Source organism: Acanthopagrus latus, chromosome 21 (genome assembly GCF_904848185.1).
Source record: "Acanthopagrus latus isolate v.2019 chromosome 21, fAcaLat1.1, whole genome shotgun sequence".
NCBI classification, from domain to species: domain Eukaryota; kingdom Metazoa; phylum Chordata; class Actinopteri; order Spariformes; family Sparidae; genus Acanthopagrus; species Acanthopagrus latus.
Genome location: NC_051059.1, coordinates 2,342,132 through 2,365,074, shown reverse-complemented (window position 1 = coordinate 2,365,074; position 22,943 = coordinate 2,342,132). Strand labels below are relative to the sequence as shown.

The 22,943-nt window shown below is 40.1% G+C and overlaps 1 protein-coding gene and 1 long non-coding RNA gene across 7 annotated transcripts; one reads left to right on the top strand and one right to left on the bottom strand.

The window, feature by feature from the left end:
• Positions 1-82: 82 nt before the first annotated feature.
• Positions 83-22,581, bottom strand: LOC119011859. Of its 6 annotated transcripts, none has more exons than XR_005072285.1 (11): positions 17,775-18,133; positions 16,010-16,171; positions 14,570-14,767; positions 13,702-13,860; positions 12,941-13,021; positions 12,337-12,493; positions 10,519-10,563; positions 9,826-10,293; positions 7,720-9,230; positions 4,832-4,967; positions 83-814 (listed from the first exon to the last, which is right to left on the bottom strand). XR_005072285.1 is itself a non-coding variant. In XM_037085293.1 (11 exons), the coding sequence occupies exons 1-11, from the start codon at positions 22,400-22,402 to the stop codon at positions 4,920-4,922; spliced, it is 2,976 nt and encodes a 991-aa protein (XP_036941188.1). In that variant the 5' UTR covers positions 22,403-22,581; the 3' UTR covers positions 3,599-4,919. The 6 variants fall into 6 exon arrangements, 5 of the variants coding, with proteins under 5 accessions (XP_036941188.1, XP_036941190.1, XP_036941186.1 ...); XM_037085293.1 differs by lacking the exon at positions 83-814 and adding an exon at positions 22,341-22,581 and having other exon boundaries at positions 3,599-4,967; positions 17,775-17,859; XM_037085295.1 differs by lacking the exon at positions 83-814 and adding an exon at positions 22,341-22,581 and having other exon boundaries at positions 3,599-4,967; positions 17,802-17,859.
• On the top strand, positions 8,227-14,708 carry LOC119011861. Its single transcript, XR_005072286.1, has 3 exons — positions 8,227-8,321; positions 13,385-13,515; positions 14,576-14,708. It is a non-coding gene; the product is annotated as an uncharacterized LOC119011861 (long non-coding RNA).
• Positions 22,582-22,943: the final 362 nt, after the last annotated feature.

Sequence of the window (22,943 nt, the reverse complement as noted above, 5' to 3'; positions counted from 1 at the left end):
TTGATTCTGTTTCAAGCTGTTGATCCCCTCTGGATGTGCTCAACTGAAGACAAACCAGACCACATGCTGGAACTATAGATTACTTTTATTTTCAATTTTTTTTCCAACACAGAAGTTCACATTTAGACAGCAACACATACAACATCAGACATAAATGTATTATCATCACAAGAAACCATGGCAGGACACAGAACTGTTTTGAATATCGTTTCCCTCAACCATGGCTTTTAAAGTGCATACATCTGTATCATAAAAAACACACATACTGCAAACAATGAAAAGTTCCAGAAGCAAATGTATCTTCTCCATCTCTGAACAAAGTTACTGCTCTGACAGCTGCTTTCAGTCATGTTCTGATCATGTCCAGGTCTTGAACATTTAACAACAGATAAAAAAACAGCCTGTGAATAAATGATCACAAAATAAATGATACACAAATATGTCAGCAACAAAAAACACCAACTGTGAAAATAATAAAATTGCTTGCTAACCTTGTCATTTTCACAGTGCACAGAATGAGATGTTATTGTGCTACATGTGTCTGTACAGTGATACAGTTTCTACATTACTGTATTCCTACATAATGTTGGTTATGTATTCATTAGTATTGTACACAGAACAGCATTCTATCATGATAATTAGTGAGAAATGTTGTAATAGTTGTAGCAACGTCCTCCTCCTCGCTGCAGCACTGCCAGCTACACACATTCCTCTGTATGGTGCTTTCACACTTCCAGGACACTGAATTGGTTATTGTAGGCAGTTAGTCAGGCAGTAGTTGAGTGGCAGCTTTCTTCCGTGTGCTTCTAACAAACTGAAAACGATAATCATGTTCCACAATAGCTTTACTTATTTTGTTGGGATTCATATATCATGCAACCTGAATGTGCTTCATGTTTCTCTAACATCTGAAGGTAAAACTGTGTCATATAGAGTTTGGTCATATGATGATAAATAATGTGAGACTTACTGTATAGCTGTAAATTTGCTCCATGTCAGTGTTGTTGTTGTAGTGTAAATACAATAGTAGTCATTCCATATAATACAAGGTTTTGTGGTCAGTTCTATAAATCACTAAATCACTGGGACTTTTTTTTATCTCAGTGTTGAACTTTTATATGATGTTTGCATCATTGTATAGATTTGTTTTCATCTGCTGGGTGCAAAGTCAAGAAACATCAGCGCCCATAAGCAGGATTGGATATATTATCTATTAATAGTTTCTCAACGGATTTTCCACAAAATGTAATATATCACAGTATCTACATATGCCTTGCCATAAAATGACATGTATGGTGATGCATAATTTATGAATGTATTATGTAATGTATTCTGTATTGTTTCCGGTAAATCTGTGGCTATGTTACCTGTACAGTAGAAGAGACACATTTGATGGATTCAACAATACACAACATTGAACTGAGCATGACCAAGAAGCGTCTCACATGGATATGTTCATATGAAATATGTATGTTAGTTATGTTGACTGATAAAGTAGACGGTTACACAGTCTTTTCATCTTTCTCTCTGTGCTGGCTCCAGTGATCTGACTCACTGAGGTCTTTTTTTAATGTCTAATGTTATATAATGAGTACATGAATCTGCATTTCGTGTCAATATCACAGAATGTTTGCTTACACAGGGTTCACAGTGTTGTCATGCAATCATGGCAAAGTAGTAATGAGGTAGATGTCAACTGAAACTTAATATTAACTGAAATGGTCCTTTAGTGCCTGCTAAGTCTGTTCCAGTCTGAGGGTAGACTGTCATCTAGTGACTGTAAGTAAAGATGGATGAAGCATCTTCACAACCTCCCACTGCACAGAGATGAAGGCAACATATCTATGATGCAGGAGATTCTGGTGACAACATTTAGAGCCAGAGTCTGTGTAGTACTGACCAGGGTATGGAACTGTGACAGCCCCTTTTTTATAGTATCAAATAACGCATTCAAACCAAACTTATCAGACAACTGATCACTTCAGGTCACATCAGTGTGTTGAAATCCAATCTAAAATAACAGACGCCATCTTTGGAAAAACATTAGTTACTGTGTATCTGTGTAAGTCTGCCAACCTTGGCATCTCTCGGGGAACTATGGCCAGTACTGCAGCCAGCCACCAGGGGGCGATCGAGATGCCTTGGCATCTCTCGGGGAACTGTCATGTCACCCAGCTTCACATACAGCCACTGTGTGTGCATTAGAAACACCCGTACTTCATCGCACGTTGGATCTGATAATTATATATATGTATATTTCACTGTATTTGTAACCTGCTTATTATAGTTACATGGTATATTCGATATGCACTGCTCCGTTCATCAGACCAGTAGATAAAATGTGTTACTGCTACACAGTAATTGTTGACTGTTGCTTACAGCGAGCAAAAAGAGTGTATCAACATTTAAACTGCAGCACTTGATCAGAGTGCTCATGTTACCTTAAAGCAGCCATAGTCAATAACATGTGTGAACAATGTATGAAATGACATTGTGAAATTGTGACATTTAGTGATGAACCCAAAGAGGATTATCAGCTGAATATGTAGCGGCCCCTTGCACTTTTAACTTGTTTCTGCAGTCCCCAAGTGACCAACAAACCGTTATTGCAGGCTTAACAAAAAACAGTTTCTTTAGTTCATGCAGATTTATCTGACACCATTAAACCAACAGGACTAAGTAGACTCCTAACCTAACCCATGGCCATGCACAGACAGAGTTTGGACAGTCTTCAGAGGCAGCTAAAACTGAGCAGATGGCGGTAGTGCAGTTAGTTCTATCTGTACTAAATCCCCCTTCTCTGATGTCTTTGGTTTGACGAGGGTCAACATGTTATCAGACCTGCCACAAAGTACGTGCCTATGAAACTCTGACAACTGTTGGCTAATTTCTTTCATTTGTGTACTGTTAAGCCATTAAGGGCAACCGAACCCTACGTGATCCCAGATTCTGTGTCCCAATTCCATCATAAATACTAACGCTAAGTGGAGGGGCGCACTGTGAAGAAAGATTGATGGGATAGCCAGGTATGTTGAGCCTTAAGCCAGAGTTTCTCGTGAACCTGGTTCTCTTATTAATCTGGCTAGAATACCAAGCACACTTATTACTATGTTCTGAGTTTTTCGCTCATAAATCTTCTAAAACACGCCTTTGACTAACAGTTCTTTTGAAAATGGTGTGACTCTGAAACCAATAGTTATGAAGGATATATATTCTCAGCTGAGGGAATACAGTTCATATGCGAAGTTTATCAACCAATATGTTACACTTATACCAGCTCACAAAGATGTGCAATTACACTGGACCCACTGTATGTATTGGATTCCCTTTTTTTTGCCACAAGCACAGTTACCATGATACATTACTCTAACCCTGATGTGTGTTTTCAGTGTGGTCACAAGCTCCTCTGTTTTTATCTTTTCAACGCCTTAGGGATTGGTGGTTCACAATGTTTTGAGTGTTGTGTTGATGGACACTCTTACCCCACAGCACGGCATGATAGCTTTTCACAGATGTAAATTAGTGAAGAAAAAACAGACAGCGTTGTGAAGACTCCAGTGGCAGCTCAGAATACAGATAAATTAAAGGTCTTTGGAAATACATTTTTTGCTAACTGTATTTATTTCTTTTTTGAAATTGGCAGTATTATTTCAAAGTTGCAGCCTCACATCTGTCTGCACATAATTTAACACCTACCCTTTCATCTGAATACCAAAATCAATGTCTTATATACTACCATAAAAAATATTGCACAGTAACATTAGTGGTTAGTTTTATTATTTAACATGAGTAGCGTTTCGTATGGAACTAGGACACAGATGTGGTGAAATGCATGTCTAAATGATGATCTATTCCTTTAATGCTACTGATGAGATTGTTCAAGTATGAGGTTCAATGGCTCAAATGCTTCAAATAGTAACTTAACACCTGACTCCCAGTCAATGAACTTGTAACCTTACGGCAGTGCAGGTGTACTGCAGGATACTGTGACATCCCAGTTTAGGTGTGGTCACAGGTGCAACAAAGCACACTCCTGAACACACACAGCAGTGCTGTGGTTCGAGGTTTTAATTCTCCACCAGAGATGGCAGTGAAGCACTGCGTTTCAGGCTGCTGTCAGGGTGCTCTTTACGCACCGTAAGTAATGGATAATTGAAAAAACTAGGCATATTACCACGGTGAAGGTATTGATATGCACTCACTGTAAAACCCGACCAACAGCTCTCGATCAATTTAGATCTAAAACTACAAATTGACTAGATTAATTGATAACCACAATAGTAGAGTATACAATATATATATATACATGTAATCTACGTGACAAAGTCCACTTACACATGCTCCAACACTAAGATCAAATGAAAAGAGGGGAAATTATTTTCGCAATGGACCAATCTGTCCTGTCAAAATCTCTCACAGAAGAGGACACAGGAGTGTGTTAGCAGCTGATATCGCAAATAAAGAACCGATAATACCAGCCTTATGGATGACTGACAAGCATCATCTGTTGTAAAAATCATTTCTTTTTCATATGAGATGTCCTTCACAGAATGTTGTTCATTTTAATAGCCTCGTCTTCACCCTGATGCTATAAATCACTCAAGAGAGACAGGAGCCATGTGATCATGTTTCCTTAACATTAATTGTTAAATTGTGGCCTCAGCTGATCCTGTGGTACCAAGTGGTTTTTACATCTTGCCTACTTCTCCATTTCCATTAAGACTTTATTTGTTCCCCTCAAAAACTCCAAACATAAACGTCTGAAGCTAGAATTATTGTCATATAAAAAAAAACGAACGATCTCTCTCTCTTTCATTGCACGTCCTCTTACTTCTGCTTTCATCCTCCTCTTCTCTTGAGTTGATGTTGTCATAGGAAGTCTGCTGACATGTAGCCACCACATGAGTGTTGGTGAGGGGTCACTTCAGGTCGATGCCCTGTGTCTGGGACTGAGCCTTCTCCTTGGCCTAAAACAAAGGTAAGCATGATGATAAATGTGACTCAAAGCCATTACAAGGAAAAATATGAATTCAAACAGAGTATATATATTTCCACAGTTTGTGTAATAACAAGACAAGCTAACTAGCCAGCCATGTGACTGTCCCAAAATTAATGTCAAGATTTTCATGAACAAATGATCGTCCATGTTTACAGCCTGAAGAAAACAAAGTAAGTTGAATAACCAATGTGATATGAAATGCTCGCTTGTGTTCAGAAACATAGGTGGTTTTACCATAAGGCATAAGTAGGCAATTGCTTGGGCTTCCTCCACTACTCAACAGTCAGAGTTAAGCTCCACAGTGCATATTTGCACTTTAACGCTCGTCTTTTAAATGCAAATCTTTTAGAGAAGCTTTCAGTTTTTTTATGGGTTTCAAAAATACATTAGTGTTTTCTTCAATGGTGGAATTTTGGAGTCTAATTAAAGGCTTATTAAGCAATTCTGCCCGCAGTATACTTGCAGTGTCACCAAGCACATCACAAGGTCTCCTCACGACCTAGAGATAGAAGTACTAGAACTACAGAGACTAATAGATGCTACCGCAGATCAACCAAACACTGAAGTCCGTAAATCTATCAAGGCTGCTTTAGCCAAGCTGTTCAGCAATACAGCACAGGGGGGTTTTAAATGGATGATCTCTCACAATTTTCTTTTTGGGTTAGAGTGTAACAACTGTCAGAGAAAGATCATCCACTCTCAAAACTAATGGATCAACAATAATGGTAACCCTGACATTCACAGATATGCAACCTGCTTCTACAGAGAGCTCTGTGGAGAATATGGAGGTGGCTGAATATTTTTATGCTGGACCTCGGATGGATGCTGATACTGATGTGTTAGAGGGAGGGCTGTCTTTGGATTAATGGTATACTGCTGTTACGAGTCTGGAAGATGGAAAAGCTCCTGGCATCAATGGCCTGCCTGTTGAGTTTCACAAGTCCTTTTGGTCAGCGGTTAGTGGAGATCTGCTGGAGGTGTTCCGAGACTACATAAAGGGTAGCTGCCACTGAGCTGTTTGTTGCTGAAAAATTAGATCTACATGAACTAAAGAACTGGAGGCCAGTCTTGCTGCTGTGTGGGGACTATAAGATCTTCTCTAAAGCTTTGGCTTCCAGACTGAAAGAGGTGATGGGTAAGGTCATTCATTATGCATACTGTGTGATAATATCACTTTTATATAACATGTTTTGGACATCTCTGGCTCACTGGGTATAGATGTTGGTCTTATTTCCATAGATCAGGAGAAGGCATTTGAACGAGCTGAATATCAGTATCTATAGCAGAGCATGCTTTTGGATTCGGCCATATTTAATGGCCAAGATCCAGATACTGTATCATGATATTGCAAGTATACTCAAAGATGATGGCTGTTTGGCTGCACCTTTTGTTGTTCAGAAGGGGGTACTGGAGCTGGGCTGTTGTATTCCACTGCCACTGAGCTGCTGTGCCACAAACTCAGGAAATAGCTCTCAAGTGTCTTGTTTCCAAGTTGCATGTCAGCTGTTAAATTAACAGCATATGCAGATGATATTGTGATAATACGCAACAAACAGCAAGAAATTAATGTTGTGGAAGGAAGTGTAGGTCTTCTCAACAAAATCTCCTCTGCTAAGGTAAACTGGAAAAAGACTGAAGCTATGTTAGTCGGGAAAAAAGTCTTTAAATAACTTAGTTCTAAAAGGACAAGCACGATTAAGTACTTGAGAGTATTCTTGGGTGAAGAATCTGTGTAAGAAAAGAACAGGGAGGTGGAAATAGAGAGCACACTGGTCATTAATGATCTCATGTCCTCTTCTTTATGGCACAGACTGGCTTGTGAATACCCACTAAAAGTTGCTTTCTAGAATACAAGCTGCTCTGATTGATTTCTGTTTGGGATACACTGCACTGGATTCCTCAGGCCATTCTGTTACCTCCAAAGGAAAAAGCAGGACAAGGACCAATACATTTGCCTGGTAGATGTATGTGAAATGTTTTTCTTGCTTTTAAATACAGAAAGTCTGCCAAACACAAATGTCTATGGAAGAGGAAAATGGATGACTCAGTAGAGACTGTTTCGACACTACTGTCCAGCTGGATGGTCAAAGCCAGAGTAATAACTGAGTTTATTTATTACGGAGAAATGTAAGATGTCGATCAGTTCAGCCTGATGTGGTACATGGTGATGTGTTTTTCTGTGTGAAAGGAGTAGTTTTTTGTTTTTTTTTCTGAGGAGCTGCTGTGGTCATTTGATGATGACTATTCATTTACTGATTTGTCTGTTTTTCTGAAGATTATCTTATTTATTTGTAAACAGCTTGTTGAAAAAAATAAACAATATGTATATAAATATAAACATAAATATATGTTTCAGGAGATTTCATCATAATAATCGTAATAGCAAATATCGTAAAAGCTTAAAAATATTGTTATATTATTTTAAGGCCATATAGCTCAGCATATTGTTAAGGGACAATGAATGCAACAATGAATTAGGGGAAAAAAAAAAAAAGAAAAAAAAAAAAAACCTGAACCAAAGGTAACCCAAGCATAGTCAAACCAAATCCAATTGTGGATTCCTACAGAAACAAATAGATGGGACAATTACCTTACCCAAATATAATTTATGTAATATTGGACAAACTTGGTCCAGGGTCTTGGATGCAAAGAACAGAGTGGGCTCCTTACAACCTGTAATCAAAAGAATATTAACTTGTCACGTGTGGTTTCAAACTCACCCTAAGCGAGGGCCGAGGAGGCCTTACTGGTCTGACTGGTTGTGCTGGCTCTGCTACCGGCTTCGCCTTCCTTATGGCCAAAGGCTCTAGGTCATCAGCTACATCAGGACAACCGATGTATCCTCCAGCCCCAAAAACGGAGCCCAGATCGCCCTCTAAGAAGTTGTGACTAGTGGGAGGATTGGATGTGGTGAAATCCTGGTTAGCAGACATGTTACTAACAGCCATGTTGAGGGTATCAGCAGTATTGGTGTTTGATTTGTTGCAGATACTGGAATTACTGAGTTCGAGTCCCAGCAGGTCCTCTGATGCCACATCACTGTCTGAGCTGTTATTGGTTGGACTGACATTGGGCTCTGATTCCACAGCGCATTGGTTATTGTTCGCTTCGGGGAAAACGTCCTTACTCAACATGTCCAGTACCTCCTGGTTGTCATGGCTGCCTAAGTCGAGCAATTCCTGATTTTCATTGCTACCAAGATCCAGGAGTTCTCGGTTGTCATGGCTACCTGAAACAAGTTCGTCCTGATTTTCTTTGCTACCAAAATCCAGCAATTCTTGGTTGCCATGGTTATCAAAATCCAGCACTTCCTGATTTTCAGGTAGGGAAAAATCCAGCAGTTCCTGATTGCCATGGCTAGGTTCCAGCACTTCTTGGTTATCATAGTTACAAGGTTCAAGTAGTTCCTCAATGGAGATATTGCGATAGGGTTCCACCACTTCCTGGTTGTCATGACTGCAGAGATCCAGTGGCTCCTGGTTTTCATTGCTAATTAACTCCCTGTTGTCAAGGCCAGGGGGTTCCAGCACTTCTTGGTTTCCATTGTTACACATATCCAGCAGTTCCTGGTTAATGTGGCTACAATGTTCAAGCACTTCTTGGTTTTCCTGGGCATGAGGTTCCAGCACTTCCTGGTTGCTATAGTTAGAGGGTTCCACTTGCTTGTTGTTGTCATATGTGCAAAGGTCCATTGCCTCCTGGTTATCATGGCCACAGTGGTCCAGTACCTCCTGGTTCTCTTCCTGTGGGCTGAGTTTAAAGCCATAAGGGTCAGAGTCCCGTGGCATCTGTGAGGAAGAGATGTCAAACCCATAGTGATCAAAGTCCAACTGATCTGGTTGAGAAGAGGTGGGCTCATGATCAAGGGTCAGCTCATTTTCAGAAGGTTCTGGGCTTAGTTCAGCTTCATCAGGGTCTAACAAGGTGTGACTAGAATGTTCTGGACTGAGTTTAAACCCATATGGGTCAAAGGAAGACTGACTGGTAGGTTCATAGCTCAGTTCAAAGCTCAGCTCTCTGTTCTCATCTGAGTCAGGCTGGATAATGAGGTTTTGGTAGTCTAGAGAGTTTTGGGGAGTCGCAGGATTTATGGGTTCCTCCTCCCATTCTTCAGCCTGACTGGAGGTAACGTCATGTAACAGAATTTGCTCTCCTTTGCCTGTCCACTCAGGTTCCACAAGGGCTTGTTCGCCAAGAACAGGAGCAGCCTGAGCTGAACCAGCACTCAGACCTAAGAGAAGAAACAACGATAGGTCAAGACAAGAAGGATAAACCATCAGGGGCAAGATTTTTTAGGCAGGACAAAAGGCAACAAAGTTAGATTTAGTTTAGGTTTATCAAAATTAATTATTAAAGCCTAAAAAGAGGATCAAAATAGCTTGCATGGTGTGGTTGTCCAGAAATATAGCAAACTACACATGGAAGAACACATGATTCATAAAACAAACTAATTATTGAAAAAACAGTCTTGTTACTAATTTAGAAAGCGATTGAACCCAACATATAACACCACTGAGACCAAATCCAAATGAATCCAATCATCATTTGTCTGTTTTGCAGTAATTCCCATTTGTATGGCATAGAGGCTTTTTCAATGACAAGTTCTGCAAGCTGATATACAGCATGCACTCTTTTTACACAAGGAGCTCCACAACACATCTTTAAGGTGCTGTCAGACTGAACACAAATAACTTAACAAAGTTTTATAAAGACTTGAGTGGAAGTGAACAAACAAAAACTCTACCAGATGATGAAAAGAAAGTAAAAATGTAGCTAAAATGAGTGTAAAACTGAAAAAAATGGGACAGTATTTGAATATGAACTACCTTGTTCCAGTCCTTTTGTTGCCTCCATGTTAACCTCTCCAGCTAGAGATCCCAGACTGTGTTCTTCGATGTCAGAGGGAGGGGAGACAGCACCAAGGTCCAGCTCATACCCATTAGGATCTGATTCTACAGAATACTGACCCTGGGACCTCCAGCCCTGAATGGGCACTGGCCCCAACTCCTCTGATGAGCTCTGTATGGGTTTAAATCCACAACAATCATCAGCCACAGCAATGGCATCAAGGTCCTCACGGCTGTAGCTGATTTCTATGTCACTGTCTTCGTCTGGGAATTCAGACTCAAAGCACTGAGTTCCTGTTGAGGCTTTGTTTTCAGCACAGGACAGACTGGTGTCTGCCTCATCACCAACATTTCCTGCCCCGTCATTAGAGCCGACGTTCACCTCAGGGAACAAAATGTCTGCTGCAAAGGGGTCACTGCCTTTGAAAGGGTCTGAAGCGAATCCATCTGGCAAACAGATCATTTCAAAAACTTTATATAATTCATGTATAATTCCCTTAACAATTGAGATCATACTGTAAACATAAAGATCATAAAGAAATCAGGAAAAAATACACAAGCACTTCCTAACACTCTAGTAAAAGCAGCAGACAGAAAGACTGTATGTAAAAGCAACAGGCCAACAATTATTACAAGTAATAATACTGTATTTAGTGATGTATTATTTCTTACCAGATGAGTCAGTTTTAGGGAACAGGTCTTCATTGAAGAGGTCATCTACAAGTCAAGTGAGGAAGAAATTCAGAAATGACTATATACAACCAATAACACGTTAGGAAAGAAAACTGGATTAACAGCATAATTCCAGTTACAAGTCACATAACACAATGTTCCAGGCATACCAATAATTTACTGTGAACATAATTTATGAAAAAACAAAAATGGCTAAAATGTAAAAAAAACTATTCAATTGGTTTAAGAAGGAAAATGGTGATTGTGGAGAAAAGACGTGACAGTTTTGATGTCACTAAGTTGTAAATTCATGTAATATAAAATGGCATTGAGATACACTGGCTGTCTAAGGTTCCAGAGTAAAAACTAACTACCATTTGGAGCACTTCATGGCTTGGATCAACAATGAATTGTCCTGACTGAATAATCAGTTAAGACTGCACAATAACACCAAGTGTAGTGTAGTAATCATCTTCTTAAATGCAATATTCTCCTGGGAAACCTTGGGTCCTGGCATCATATGAATTATCACACACACCACCCGTCCAAACACTGATGTGGACCAAGTACACCCCCTTGTGGCAATGGCACTCACTACTGTCAGCGCCCTGACGCAAAAACCACAAAAACTTACTGTCCTGGATGTTTAAAACGAAAATTGCTGTCAGAGTGTCTTTGAGCACTGGGCCTTCACATGTTGCTAAAGCAACTGCTAACAAGCAGCCTCTGTATGAAAACCTCCAGACTGGGATATTCGTGACAAGTCCCTAGCTGCGCATTTTTACAGGAAATATGAAAGTTGCCAAAGCAAACAGCAGTCTACTAGCCATTTTCTTTGAACTCTAATATCTGTTAACCATAGTGAGTGTGGTTACAAGATATTCAGAGGCAGGGTTGAGTTATAATCTGAGCTTTGTGGGGGTCTGTAAAATAAGTAACTCTCACCAACGTTACATTGCGTATACATTAAAAGCATTATCTATGAAAATGTAGGCCTATACCCACTGATCACTAGAAACAAAATAATATGTTTTTTTCTTACATAAAGAGTTTTTTTTTTTTTGTAGAACATTTGCCAAAGGAACAAGTATCTCCAAATAGTCAAGAATGTGCTGGAAACAGTTTCTCCTAACGCAAATGTTTAGTCACTAGACATTACTGAAAGGGTTCATAGCACTAATATCCATGGTTCTAATGCTGGTTGAGACTTATTTCAAGGGGGAGGGAGGAGGTGGTCCACTTCTGTTGTTTGCCAATTTGGACTCTCAATCTAAATCTCTCAATTTAATCCCATCCAAGTTCATATTTGACCTTGAGATTACTACAGACGTCTATAGGACAGGGAAGACTGTACACTCAATATACCCAGAGGATGTATTTGATTATGTCTTATCATTATTGACTATTGACTATGTTTTTTGAGCTGGGTTACACCATGCATGTGAAGTAGCAAGTTAAAACTTGGCTTTGGCAGTGCAGACCAATCAAGACCAAGTGACGATGTTGATTCCAGGGACATGTGACCAGGTGGGGCCTGGACTTACTGGTCCATACAGTGTTATACAGGTGAATAATCAAATACTGAGATGGAGCTGTATAATATTTGAGTCAAGCAAAGTTCAGGAAATCTCTTTTGACATGGCCTGTTCGTAGCTGGTGCACCTAGATGGCTTACTTGTAATTAGAACTCCTAGACCTCGAATCAAAACATTTTACCACTACAGTTTAGAATAAATGATGAAACAAATCTACACTGAATTGTGTTATTGAGGGTATCATCAGCCTGATAGTGACATAGGCTTCATATTTGATACATACGATCACTCTGACAGTGGGCGAAGGGGTCAGCTTGGTAGAAGTCCAGTTGGCTGAGAGGGTTTGCATTCATAGCGGACTCTTCATTCTCTCTCTCATTTTCCCTTTCATTGTTGATCTCACCCTCCTCTGGGTCATCCTCTATGTCCGACCTGTCCATCTGTAAGACATGACAACACGTTAATTGAACAGTGCCACTGCTGGCTGGTAGTCCTTTATTTGAGTAGATCTGTGTGTTCACACGTTTAAACATCTTGGTATTGAAAATGAAGTTGGATAAATTAGAGAAGTAGTAGGAGTAAGGTCAATTTTTAATGTTTCCAAATGCCACCGTCCCCTTTCAGGGACCTGCACTATGAAGGTGAGGTAACTTTAGGGTTTTCGGTGTTGCAACACAAGTTCACGTCTTACTGGGATACATCACCATGGTAATTTGCAAGTTAAACAGTGGCACACATCCATACATTTCCCCAGGAAACTACTGTGTGTGCATGATCTAAATTTTTCAAAATTATAAAAAATGTGGTTAGCTCTTGGCCAACTAAACAAACAAATGTATTACAGATGACGTATGTGTATGATTAGTGTTGTGTGGTGAAGAAGCTACCTTTGGTGAGCTGGTCCCACTGTCATCCACTTCTTCTCTAGTACCTGCTAGATTATTGCAGAAAGACGAGCCACTGGCCCTCTGGTCAGCCGCGCAGACAGAAAAGAAAGAAAACGCAACTGGATCAGTTGAATAAAGGCAGTTATACCAACATTATATTGAATGTACCAGCTCAATTTTAATAACAGCAACACATTTCTGCAAATAATGAAAATTGCTGCTACAGCTGTCACACCCCAGCTGTAAACTAGGCAGGTGCAACCTTCTTGGTATAAATTTGTAGCTGGCAAGCCCAAACTAATACCACTGTTACACAGTGCGTAAATGCAGTGTTTTTCAGACGCGGGTAAACCCGGTAATAGTCTGCAAATAACAATGTTCACATTGCCAGTGGATGAGTTTACTTTTGTGTTTTTATTCCCCTTGTGTGTATCATCTCAACAGGTAACAGTAGAAAGCAGCAGATGATATACCTCCTCAGAATACATTCAGAAGAAGTTAAAGTCGGCCGAGCTGAGACGATAAATACCCGTGACTACTGCAGGGTCAACTGACCTGGAATAAATCCTGACATGGTATGATATTACTCAAGCGTTGTCACTGTGCTTTAATCAGATTTTTACCAAAGAGGTAAATGATAATAATGTCGGTGCTCGGAAACATAATAAAGTGACAAAGAGTCGACAGTGTTGTTACTGTATTTATCTTTTCCAGGCGCAAACATATTTAAAATAGTACTCAGCATGATTACTGTGACGTACCATTATCAGGTCAGCGTAGGCTGGCAATGACTGGCTCCTCCCCCATGGCTTCATAGGGAGCAGATCATCCTCAGTGGTGTCTGCAGGAGATGTCGACTCCTCCAGCTGGCTCTCTGGAGTGACTGCTCCTCCTGACAGAGAACACAGAGTGTGCTCCTCCTACAATACAACAGTATCACAAAGAAATGCAAAAAAACATCACATCATTTGATTTTCCTCGTTTTGTTTTAAATAATTGTCAGCCTCCCCCACTGAGATAAATTATAAGATCAAGACTTGAAATAGTCCTAAATGACAGAACAGACAGATAATTGAGTGTTGCTACATAAAACTGAGTATAAATATTCATACAACAGATCTTGAAGTCCTTGGAAAGTGTTGCAAATCTTACTCTGTAAAAGCAACATTAGTGTGAGTCAGTAAGGGCTTCAAATGTATCTTGATGATTCAGTGTCTTGTTATAAGGAGAATGGTCTCTGTGACACAGATACTCCGCCCCACTGTCTCAGGCTCTGCACCATTCAACTTTAATGAGACGGCAGAATCACAGCGCCACATGAACGTTTACTTCAAGATACATGTGTTCAAGACACAACGTTGTTATGACGTAATGAGGTTTGTTTGTAGCTAGCACCTAGATTACATCTGACAAATTGTTACCTGAAATTTGTATATACAACAGTTCTGTTTCACTTAAAAACTTCTACTACTACTGCTATAAATCATTAAATGAAAAAAAAACATCAACATATCATTATAAGGAATTAGCACAGCTTCATTCTGATTTTACCAGCTAAGTTATGATAATAAATGATGAAGAAAAACACATAATGAACAATATGATAGACACATGCTTATCCTCTTGTACCTGCAGGATCTCTTCGTAGGACTGTCTGATGGAGTCTTGCAAAGGATTGTTCCTCTCTCCAGCCTCATCCACCTTTCTCTTGGCCTGCTTCACCTCCTCTCTGAGCTTCCTCAGCCTCCACCTGGCTCTGGCAAGTTCCCTCTCATACTCCTCCACCTGGCTCTCCTTCTGCATCTCATCTGCCTGTAAAGACAGGATCTGGAAAGAAAGAAAAGAGCCATTGTGGTGTGATTACAGGGATTTGTTTTAGATGGAAGGGTCATGTTTCCACTGTAGCCATTTACACTCAGTTAGATTCTTTTTGGAGAAAAATATTCACCACCTGCTGGCTCACTCTTAATCTGCAAATAAACAAAACACAGATTAAACTAATAAATAGTCGTGCTTATTCCTTTAATGGACCGTTTTTAGTCATTTCTATATAATTCACACCACCAGCCTGCAGAGACCATATACAGACAACAACCAATCTCTCTGACATATAAAGAAAAGGGATGTTTGCCAGTTTGTACTAAAATTAATAGTTTCTTTTAGATTTTTCAACCACAGTTCTTGTGATTTACAAAATCCACTCCTTCACATCACAAATTCTATTAAGACACCATTAATCATAAGCAATAAACATGACTGGGGGAGGCTAAGCCACTTCTAAATGCTAATGCGGATATTGCACTGATGCTTTCTGTGAAAGACCGGGCTAATTGTTTTTTATAAGGTATTTGCCTACATTCTAGTATTATGTAACATGGCAGCATTAAAAATATGCAGGTGCCCTGAGCAAAGAAGCATTGCTGGGGGAGAGGATGTCTGGTGTACCCTACTGAGCCTGCTGCCACCACAACCCAACCGTGGGTAAGTGGACAACAGTGGATGGATGCATGGAAGGATGGATGGATGGATGGATGGATGTGAGAAATGTAATCTAACTAGTTCTTAATCATGAGGACGGGAGGGTTATCACTAGATTAGAGCTAGAAGTGGATAGGGACTTGTTTTAAAACTTTAAAAAAAAGCAGTAACAATCAAAAAATATATAAACATCACTCCATGCAGGTCATCTGGCATAATTCAAGTCTACTGTAATCCCGGGATCCAATTCACCCAGGGTGGCACGGTTATGTAGTTTCCTTAGCAGCTGCAGTGAAAGTCCCCATCTACTTCCTTTGTTTAGGAGAATGCTGGAACACTTTTCTGCTTTGAAGCTCCAGAAATGTTTGTGCACAACAAACATTCCATCAGCACGAAGGTGAGTGAAAAACAAAATCTTGTTTAGTCGACCTCTGCTTGTGAATTGTGAACTGGTTACTCAAAAATATCTTACCAATCATTAACCCTTTAACAAACTTGGACAACAGTGCAGTATAACAGACGCAGCACTGTGAATGTACCTGCACATCAGTTATAACAGGTTTTTCATTCATGACATTACAACATCATTACCTGCTGACTCTCTTCATAGCAGAGCTGTCTTATTGTCTTTATCTGCTGTACCAGCTTTTCTTTATGTTTCTCTAGTTTATCCAGAGTCTCCTCCAGCTCCTTGCGGTCTGATTGTTGCTCCTGAAGCTCTATGTTCTCCACCGCCACGGCATTCTCCAGCTCCTAGTCACACACACACACACACACACACACACACACACACACACACGCACGCGCGTTAGAAATATATTAAGAATTGTTCAAACTGTGCAATGATAAAACATGCATGTAAACAGGGTTAAATCTACATAACAAACAATTTAATGCAAATAATTTAGTCAATCAAAAATCTAATCCACCAAATTGTCAAAAATGCTCATCACAATTTCCCAGAGCTCAATGTGGCATATTCAAATTGCTTCTTTTGTCCAATCAACAGTCCAAAATCTAAAGACATGTTTGCTTTTACAAATGACAAGTAAAAGCAGCACTTCCTTAGATCCTTAGATTATCTGACATCCTTTGCTTAAAAATGATTTATAACGAACACTTCAAATGTCCTTGAATGGGTCAATTTCAGGAATATATACCCAGTAAACAAACAAGCTAAGTTTAGCTTAGCTACCTAAGGACAGGAAGCAGGGACTCTGCTAGCTTAGCTCCAAAATTAGAGGACAAATATGCCTTTCAGCAACTCCATTCCTGTCTTGTCTCTTGTTAGCCTGCAAGCTAACAAAATACTAGGCTCTTTATGTACCACTCTTATGACATTATACATTGATGTGAAGTAGTGCCGGCCTTTTATATTCTGTTTTCTGTTTTGCGCTGTTAGCTGCTGATGGCAGGTGGTGCTGTCGATGCTTCAACACTGCTTAAGTATCTTCCACCATGCTCACTGTAGTCAGCCTTAATTTTTGAACACGGTTGCTTGAGATAAATCTTCACCCGCTCTGCACATTTCTCAATAGTTCCTGCTCAGAGCCACATTTGTAATGTTTTGAACATTTCATTTTTCCGCTGCTTGCTATCTTGCGTCACAGTTTGAGTTTAGCTTGTAATAAATCATGGATGATATATGTGCATGCCGCAAGCATGGCTGTGACTATGTAGCAGGTGGAAACAAAGACATTAGAGTACAAGACCAAAACTTATCATATTATATATTATAGGCATATTATATGTTTTGAAATTTGCAAAAAACATTGTATGATTCTTCCACCTACCACAAGAGAGAGCAATTTGACATACAGGATGTTCAATATGCCCACAGGCTGCTCAAACGTTTGATCAATTAATTGGACAACAGAAAAATATTGTGCCACAGTTTTGATAGTCATTTTTCAGGTTCTAGTTCCGAAATGTCAATATTTGCAGGTTCGCTTGGTCTTCTATCTGAGAAAATAAATCACAGATTTATATATAATGTTCATGTGATGTAAGAACGTGTCTTATAAAGTCATGTAGTGATTGGTTTTGGCACAGGTCCTGGCTACGAGACAGTGCCTCAAATTTAGCAAGACCAGACAAGCACTGAGCACATGTACTTAACAGCTTCATCCAGTCTGTCACTAGTCCTACAGCATCATGACATCACAGGAGAGCATCATGGGAAATGCAGTGAGTCCCTAACTGGATACACTACATATATATACACACATTTTATTTATGTCCTGTCCACACCATGATAACAAACAAAAACTGAAAAATGGGACACCAACACAGTACATATTTACACAGACCAATAAAAACCCAAACCCAATATACATGCACAAACACACACACACACCAGCGCTAGATGCTGCGGTCTTCTTACTCTGATCTCGGCTGCTTTGGCAAGAGCTCTCTCATCCGTTTCCACGACGTCGGTGTCCCTGGGAGATGACCAGCAGAGGAGACAGGAGTGTTTAAGGAGGGAGGAGAGGGAGCACTCATTCTTCCAGTCTGCCTTTCCCCCATCATGCCCTCCTTCCCATGATCCCTCTATTTTTTCGTGCTGCACTGCTGGCTCCTCCATTGCTGCCCTCACTAGCTGTCGCTACACTGCAGAGGAGGCGGGGCTGCTGCTGTGAACGTGTGTGCGTGTGTGTGCGCGTGTGTGGTAGTCGATGCATACAGGCAGAATGCACCAATGAGAGAGTGGCAAGAGATGAGTCACAGTGAAAGCAGCGGGGTAGGCTTTTCCATCCATAGGAGAATATGTTTCTCCTCTTCTAGTCTCCTCCCTTCATGTCTCTCCTCCTTCCTTTTCCCTTCTACCATCACGCTGCTTCTCTAACCCTCACACATCTCTCACCTCCTCTAGGTCCTCCTCCCCCTCCATCGTCATAACAATCACTGCCACTGCAGTATGCTTCAGTCCAGAATGCATCGATGGAGCCATTCATAAAAATCCCAGGGAACACATAAGGCAGCAGTCTGCACAGGCAAGCATTACCAACCAATCAATAACCATGAATGCATCTTAAATATGTGACCAGGTGATCAACTGTAACACTGTCATTTTTTTCTGCTTCAATCATCAATACCTGTGGTGAATTTATAATAAGATTTATGATTTTACTACAGTTACATTTGTAATTTGTAATCTAAACGAATCAAATCATGTATGTGTGTATTATAACATTGCAGTTATATACATTTTATTCAAGTTCTTATTCAGACATTCAGTGATGCTTTTCAGCAGACTAAAACAAGCAAACATAAAACAATTAAAGCTGCATGTTTTATTTCTAACCACGCTGAGGCAGCAGAACAAATTATTATCATTATTATCTTGGTTCTTATTGAGTGTCTGTGTGTTTCTTTGTTTTCTTTTCTTTTGGCATTAGGGCGGCTGAGGCGAGTACACAGCCCATACTGTACATGGCGTGCACGCACTACTAACTACTCTGCCGGGGCGCCACAAAGCTGTTATCATGACTACCTTGAGCACAAATTATATATTGATGCAAAGTTGCCTGCTGAGTGATATGAGCCACACAGGTTAAGCAATGCACAGCAGGCATGCTGAGCGTCAGTGTGTGCAGACAGACACCAAGTGTTGTGTAAACAGAATCATGTGCATGTCCACTGTTTTTTATTAGCATATGATTTATAATGGTCTGGTCTAAAATTTCCGAAAGACAGTGAAAAAAAATGTACGTATCCAAAATCCCAATATAATGTCCTATGACAGCAAAATGTACTGGGACTTTTGCTTACTGAATAGAAAATTCAGTTTACTGTTATAGAGAGGTAAAGGAACACAAAAATGTTCACATTTAGGAAGCTGGAAACAGAGAAGATTTTTCTTCTTAAAAAATTATTCAAACCCAATAAATTGATAATCCAAATAGTTGGCAGACTAACTAAACATATTGCTTTATCACTGTAGCTCTAATAGGAATGGGGGGACATGTCATGATTTGTCTGTCTTACTTGCTAGCTGTCACTAATAACATAAACTAGATCATAGTCACTTATCGACACTGTATATACTGAAGCAATGCTTATTCTAAAAATCATATACAACATAGTTCTGCTGCAGCATGCGCTATGTGTGTCTGCAGACTGTATTATCAGTAGTCATCAAATTGGTTGTAAATGTGTTCTAAGAGGCGAAACACTGACGGCTCTTCTATGAGAGTCCTCTGTATTCATTTGAATTGTTGGACTATTGCATTTACCAGTCATGAGACTCATTTGTATTGTTAAAATCTGCCTGCACATCTAGTGTGCATCCAATCATTTTAGCAACTCATTGATTTTGCTCCAAAATACAAGCAAACAAATAAACTTCCAATCAACTATATTATACATCATCACGTAGAAGACAAAGTAGACTTTTGGTCTGATCTGTTTAACGTAATAAATGGATATGAATTACTTCAATAATAATTCATTTAAATGTTTTCATCTGAATTAGGGCGTATCAGTCTCTCTTGCATCTCCCGATACATTTAAAAAAAAAAAAAAAGTTTTCTTTTATAAGCATAGTTATTTCATTTTAATCTTTAAGTGGAGAAAAAACTTTCTTTCGGCAAAAATCAGAAATGCTCCTTTACATTTCAGCTGGCTTGATTGTGTTGGTGTCTGTGTTTGATTGACAGCAGCTGGCATGTGGTCCTTTCTAGATGGTAGGCCAAGACCTGTGAAAAGATCTTGGGAGGGTGATCCTATAAACTGAACCCTCATCTTTTCCTAACCCAGTCAAAGTGAAAGCATACTAATCTCACTAGACTTTTGTAAATCCAAGCCTACATGTGGTGTTTTTAGTGGTGCTGAAGGACCACACCAGCGCCTAAACGGGCCCAAGTGACACTTGCAGGCACGTGTACTTGCTGTTCAGTGTGCTGCAGCTGAGCAACTAATTAGCAATCCGGCCTGAAAACTGATGACGCACCTTTCCCCGGTGAATATTTGTTTGGCTGCCACTTCAACAACTAAGGAGAAGGGCAAGACATGTACTCATGTTTGTAAGTTAGACAAGGTGAAGACTTGCGTGAGCTAATGCGGGCTGCTGTTCAGAGCCTGTGGCTCTAGTGTTGTGTAGGAGGCTTCTGGCTGGCTGGCAAACCAATCTGACCATCTGTTTTGCCTGTGATACTACATCAATGTTACTGCTTTATGAAAGATTTGATTGGCTGTATTCCTATTATGCTCCATCTATATTTGCATATATATGTATATGAAGTATACATTTCTCTCTTTTGATTTTAGATTTTTTGTCTCAAAAGAGAAAACAGGAGAGATTTACAGATCTGATGCATACAGAAGAGTTATGGAAAAAAGCCAGAACTCAACAACACACTTTCAGTGGCCTTGATCCTCTGCCGCAGGTATGTACGCTGTAGTAGACAAAAAAATACCAATTTGTGTAAGCATTCTATAAGTAAATGTCCACCAAGCAACAGCCTACTTTCCTAAAACAAAATACCATAATTGTCATTTATTGTAATTTATAATGACATTGCTGGGGATAAAATTGACTGAAATATCAGTTTTTGATTTTTAACTCTTAAATAACAGCAGAACTATATTTTCCATTATATTATTTATCTGCTATTGCTGATACATGTATGACTTAGTAACGGTGTAGCTGCTAGGCTAGGTCATTCTATTATTTCAAAATATGTGTCAAATACACACTGTTTTATAGTTTATTAGTTTAGAGTTTATAGTTACTTGATGCATGATTCATACAATATATCTCAGGTCAAAACTGTATCAAAGTAATATGGAGTACTCAAGTAAAGGCAAGCATGTTGGGTAGGCTACCTAAGTCACGGTAACTATCTCCAACAATAATTGTGACAGCTGCATGTGTCATTTGTGTTCCGAAGTAATTTTGTTCTTGTCATGCAGCGTCTCTGTATTCTGAGCTGAGATACACTTTCCTTTTTGACGAACCATGGAATTAAAACATATAAACTTCATGATTAAAATAATAAAACTTGCAAGTACAATTTACTACATACATGCAAAACAATATCCATTGCAATTTAAGGGCACGTGCGGTTTGTACTCCACGGTTTGGGGTTTATATGCTGTGTCAGCACTGCGACTCTGCCAGAGACTCTGATTAGACTATGCAGCCTTTATTGTTGAAACACTTGTATCCATGTTGAGCTCGTCAGCTTTGTTCATAAATGTGACATTTGGTTTTGAATTTGAATTTGAAATAAGTCATAGCTCAGGATAAACAATTCGTTTTTAGCTATTTGTTACTTACTAACTTTTTTTTTGGTCTGCATGAGGTGTCACAGTACACTGCTATTTGTTAACTGTCCATTTATTTACTTACATGGGTGGTTCTTTTGTGCATTGACACTGATCGAAACCTGGTATTTGAAACAGCTCATTAAAGTGAGAGTTAAGCTTCTACTTTAATACATGTTCTCATTTGTTAAAAAATATCATTTGCAGCACATAGTGTGGCGACTTACAGGCCATGTATGCAGTACATGTTCCTCCACATTAATGTGAGAAGTACAGATCTAGACATAATACGGCCTTATAAAAGAATGTATTAATAATCGCATATGGAAAATGAGTGACCTGTGGTGTAGCCTACTGAGACCGAGCTGTGTCAGAACGGTCCGCTCTCCCACTGCGTTACATCTAGTTAGTTACATCTGGCATCACACAGCGAGCGGCAGGTTCATCAACACATGTGATGTTTCCCCCAGAGAGCTGGGCGGGCCGCAGGTACTGTAGCCTCTCACTTAACGGCTAAACCTGAAGTACGGATGCTGTAAATCCGGAGGGCAGCCTCCAGTTACCTCTACCTGTCTGAAAAGTTAAACATCAACCTTAAAATCGTGAAAACAACACGGCTGGCTGCTGTAGAAGGTTAACCGGACGGCACAGTTACCCTTCCTCCTTGGGGTTCCTCGCCCCCGGTGTCCCCAGGCAGTCCAGGATAAAGCGCATCATTACTGCAGTGCTCGCGCGCTCATCCTCTGGCTGTCGCCTGTGGTGCGGCTGAGCTCGCGCTGCATGCAGATGGCGGGCCGTCCTCCCGCCCAGCCTCCGGTCCTGCACACCGCGCACCCTGACTGAGGGCAGGAAGGGAAACTACTCTCCGCTCCTCTCAACACGGGGACCACAGTCCGGCTGCGGGAAGCTCGTCGCTAAGGCAAATAGGAAGTACTTCCTGTTTAACCTTTCAATGTAAGACCATGTGGTGTGGAGGGCTTGTGTCTTAGCTTTTAATCAGACACAAGTAATCAAAACAAATGATCACGCAACAGCACGTGATATTTGTGTCCGTCTAACGTCAGAGCGGTGCCCGCTGTGCGTCATCATTGTCTCATTGTGGTGCTTTAACGCTGAAGGAGAATCCCGTTTCCTGCATCACTCCGGTCTGCTTGACGCAGGTCTCGCGATTCCCCTGTGCCGCATTCCTGTGGTATCAATCTGCAAAAAGGTTATTACATAATCATTCATCCCGCTGGAGAACATTCCGCAGATATGC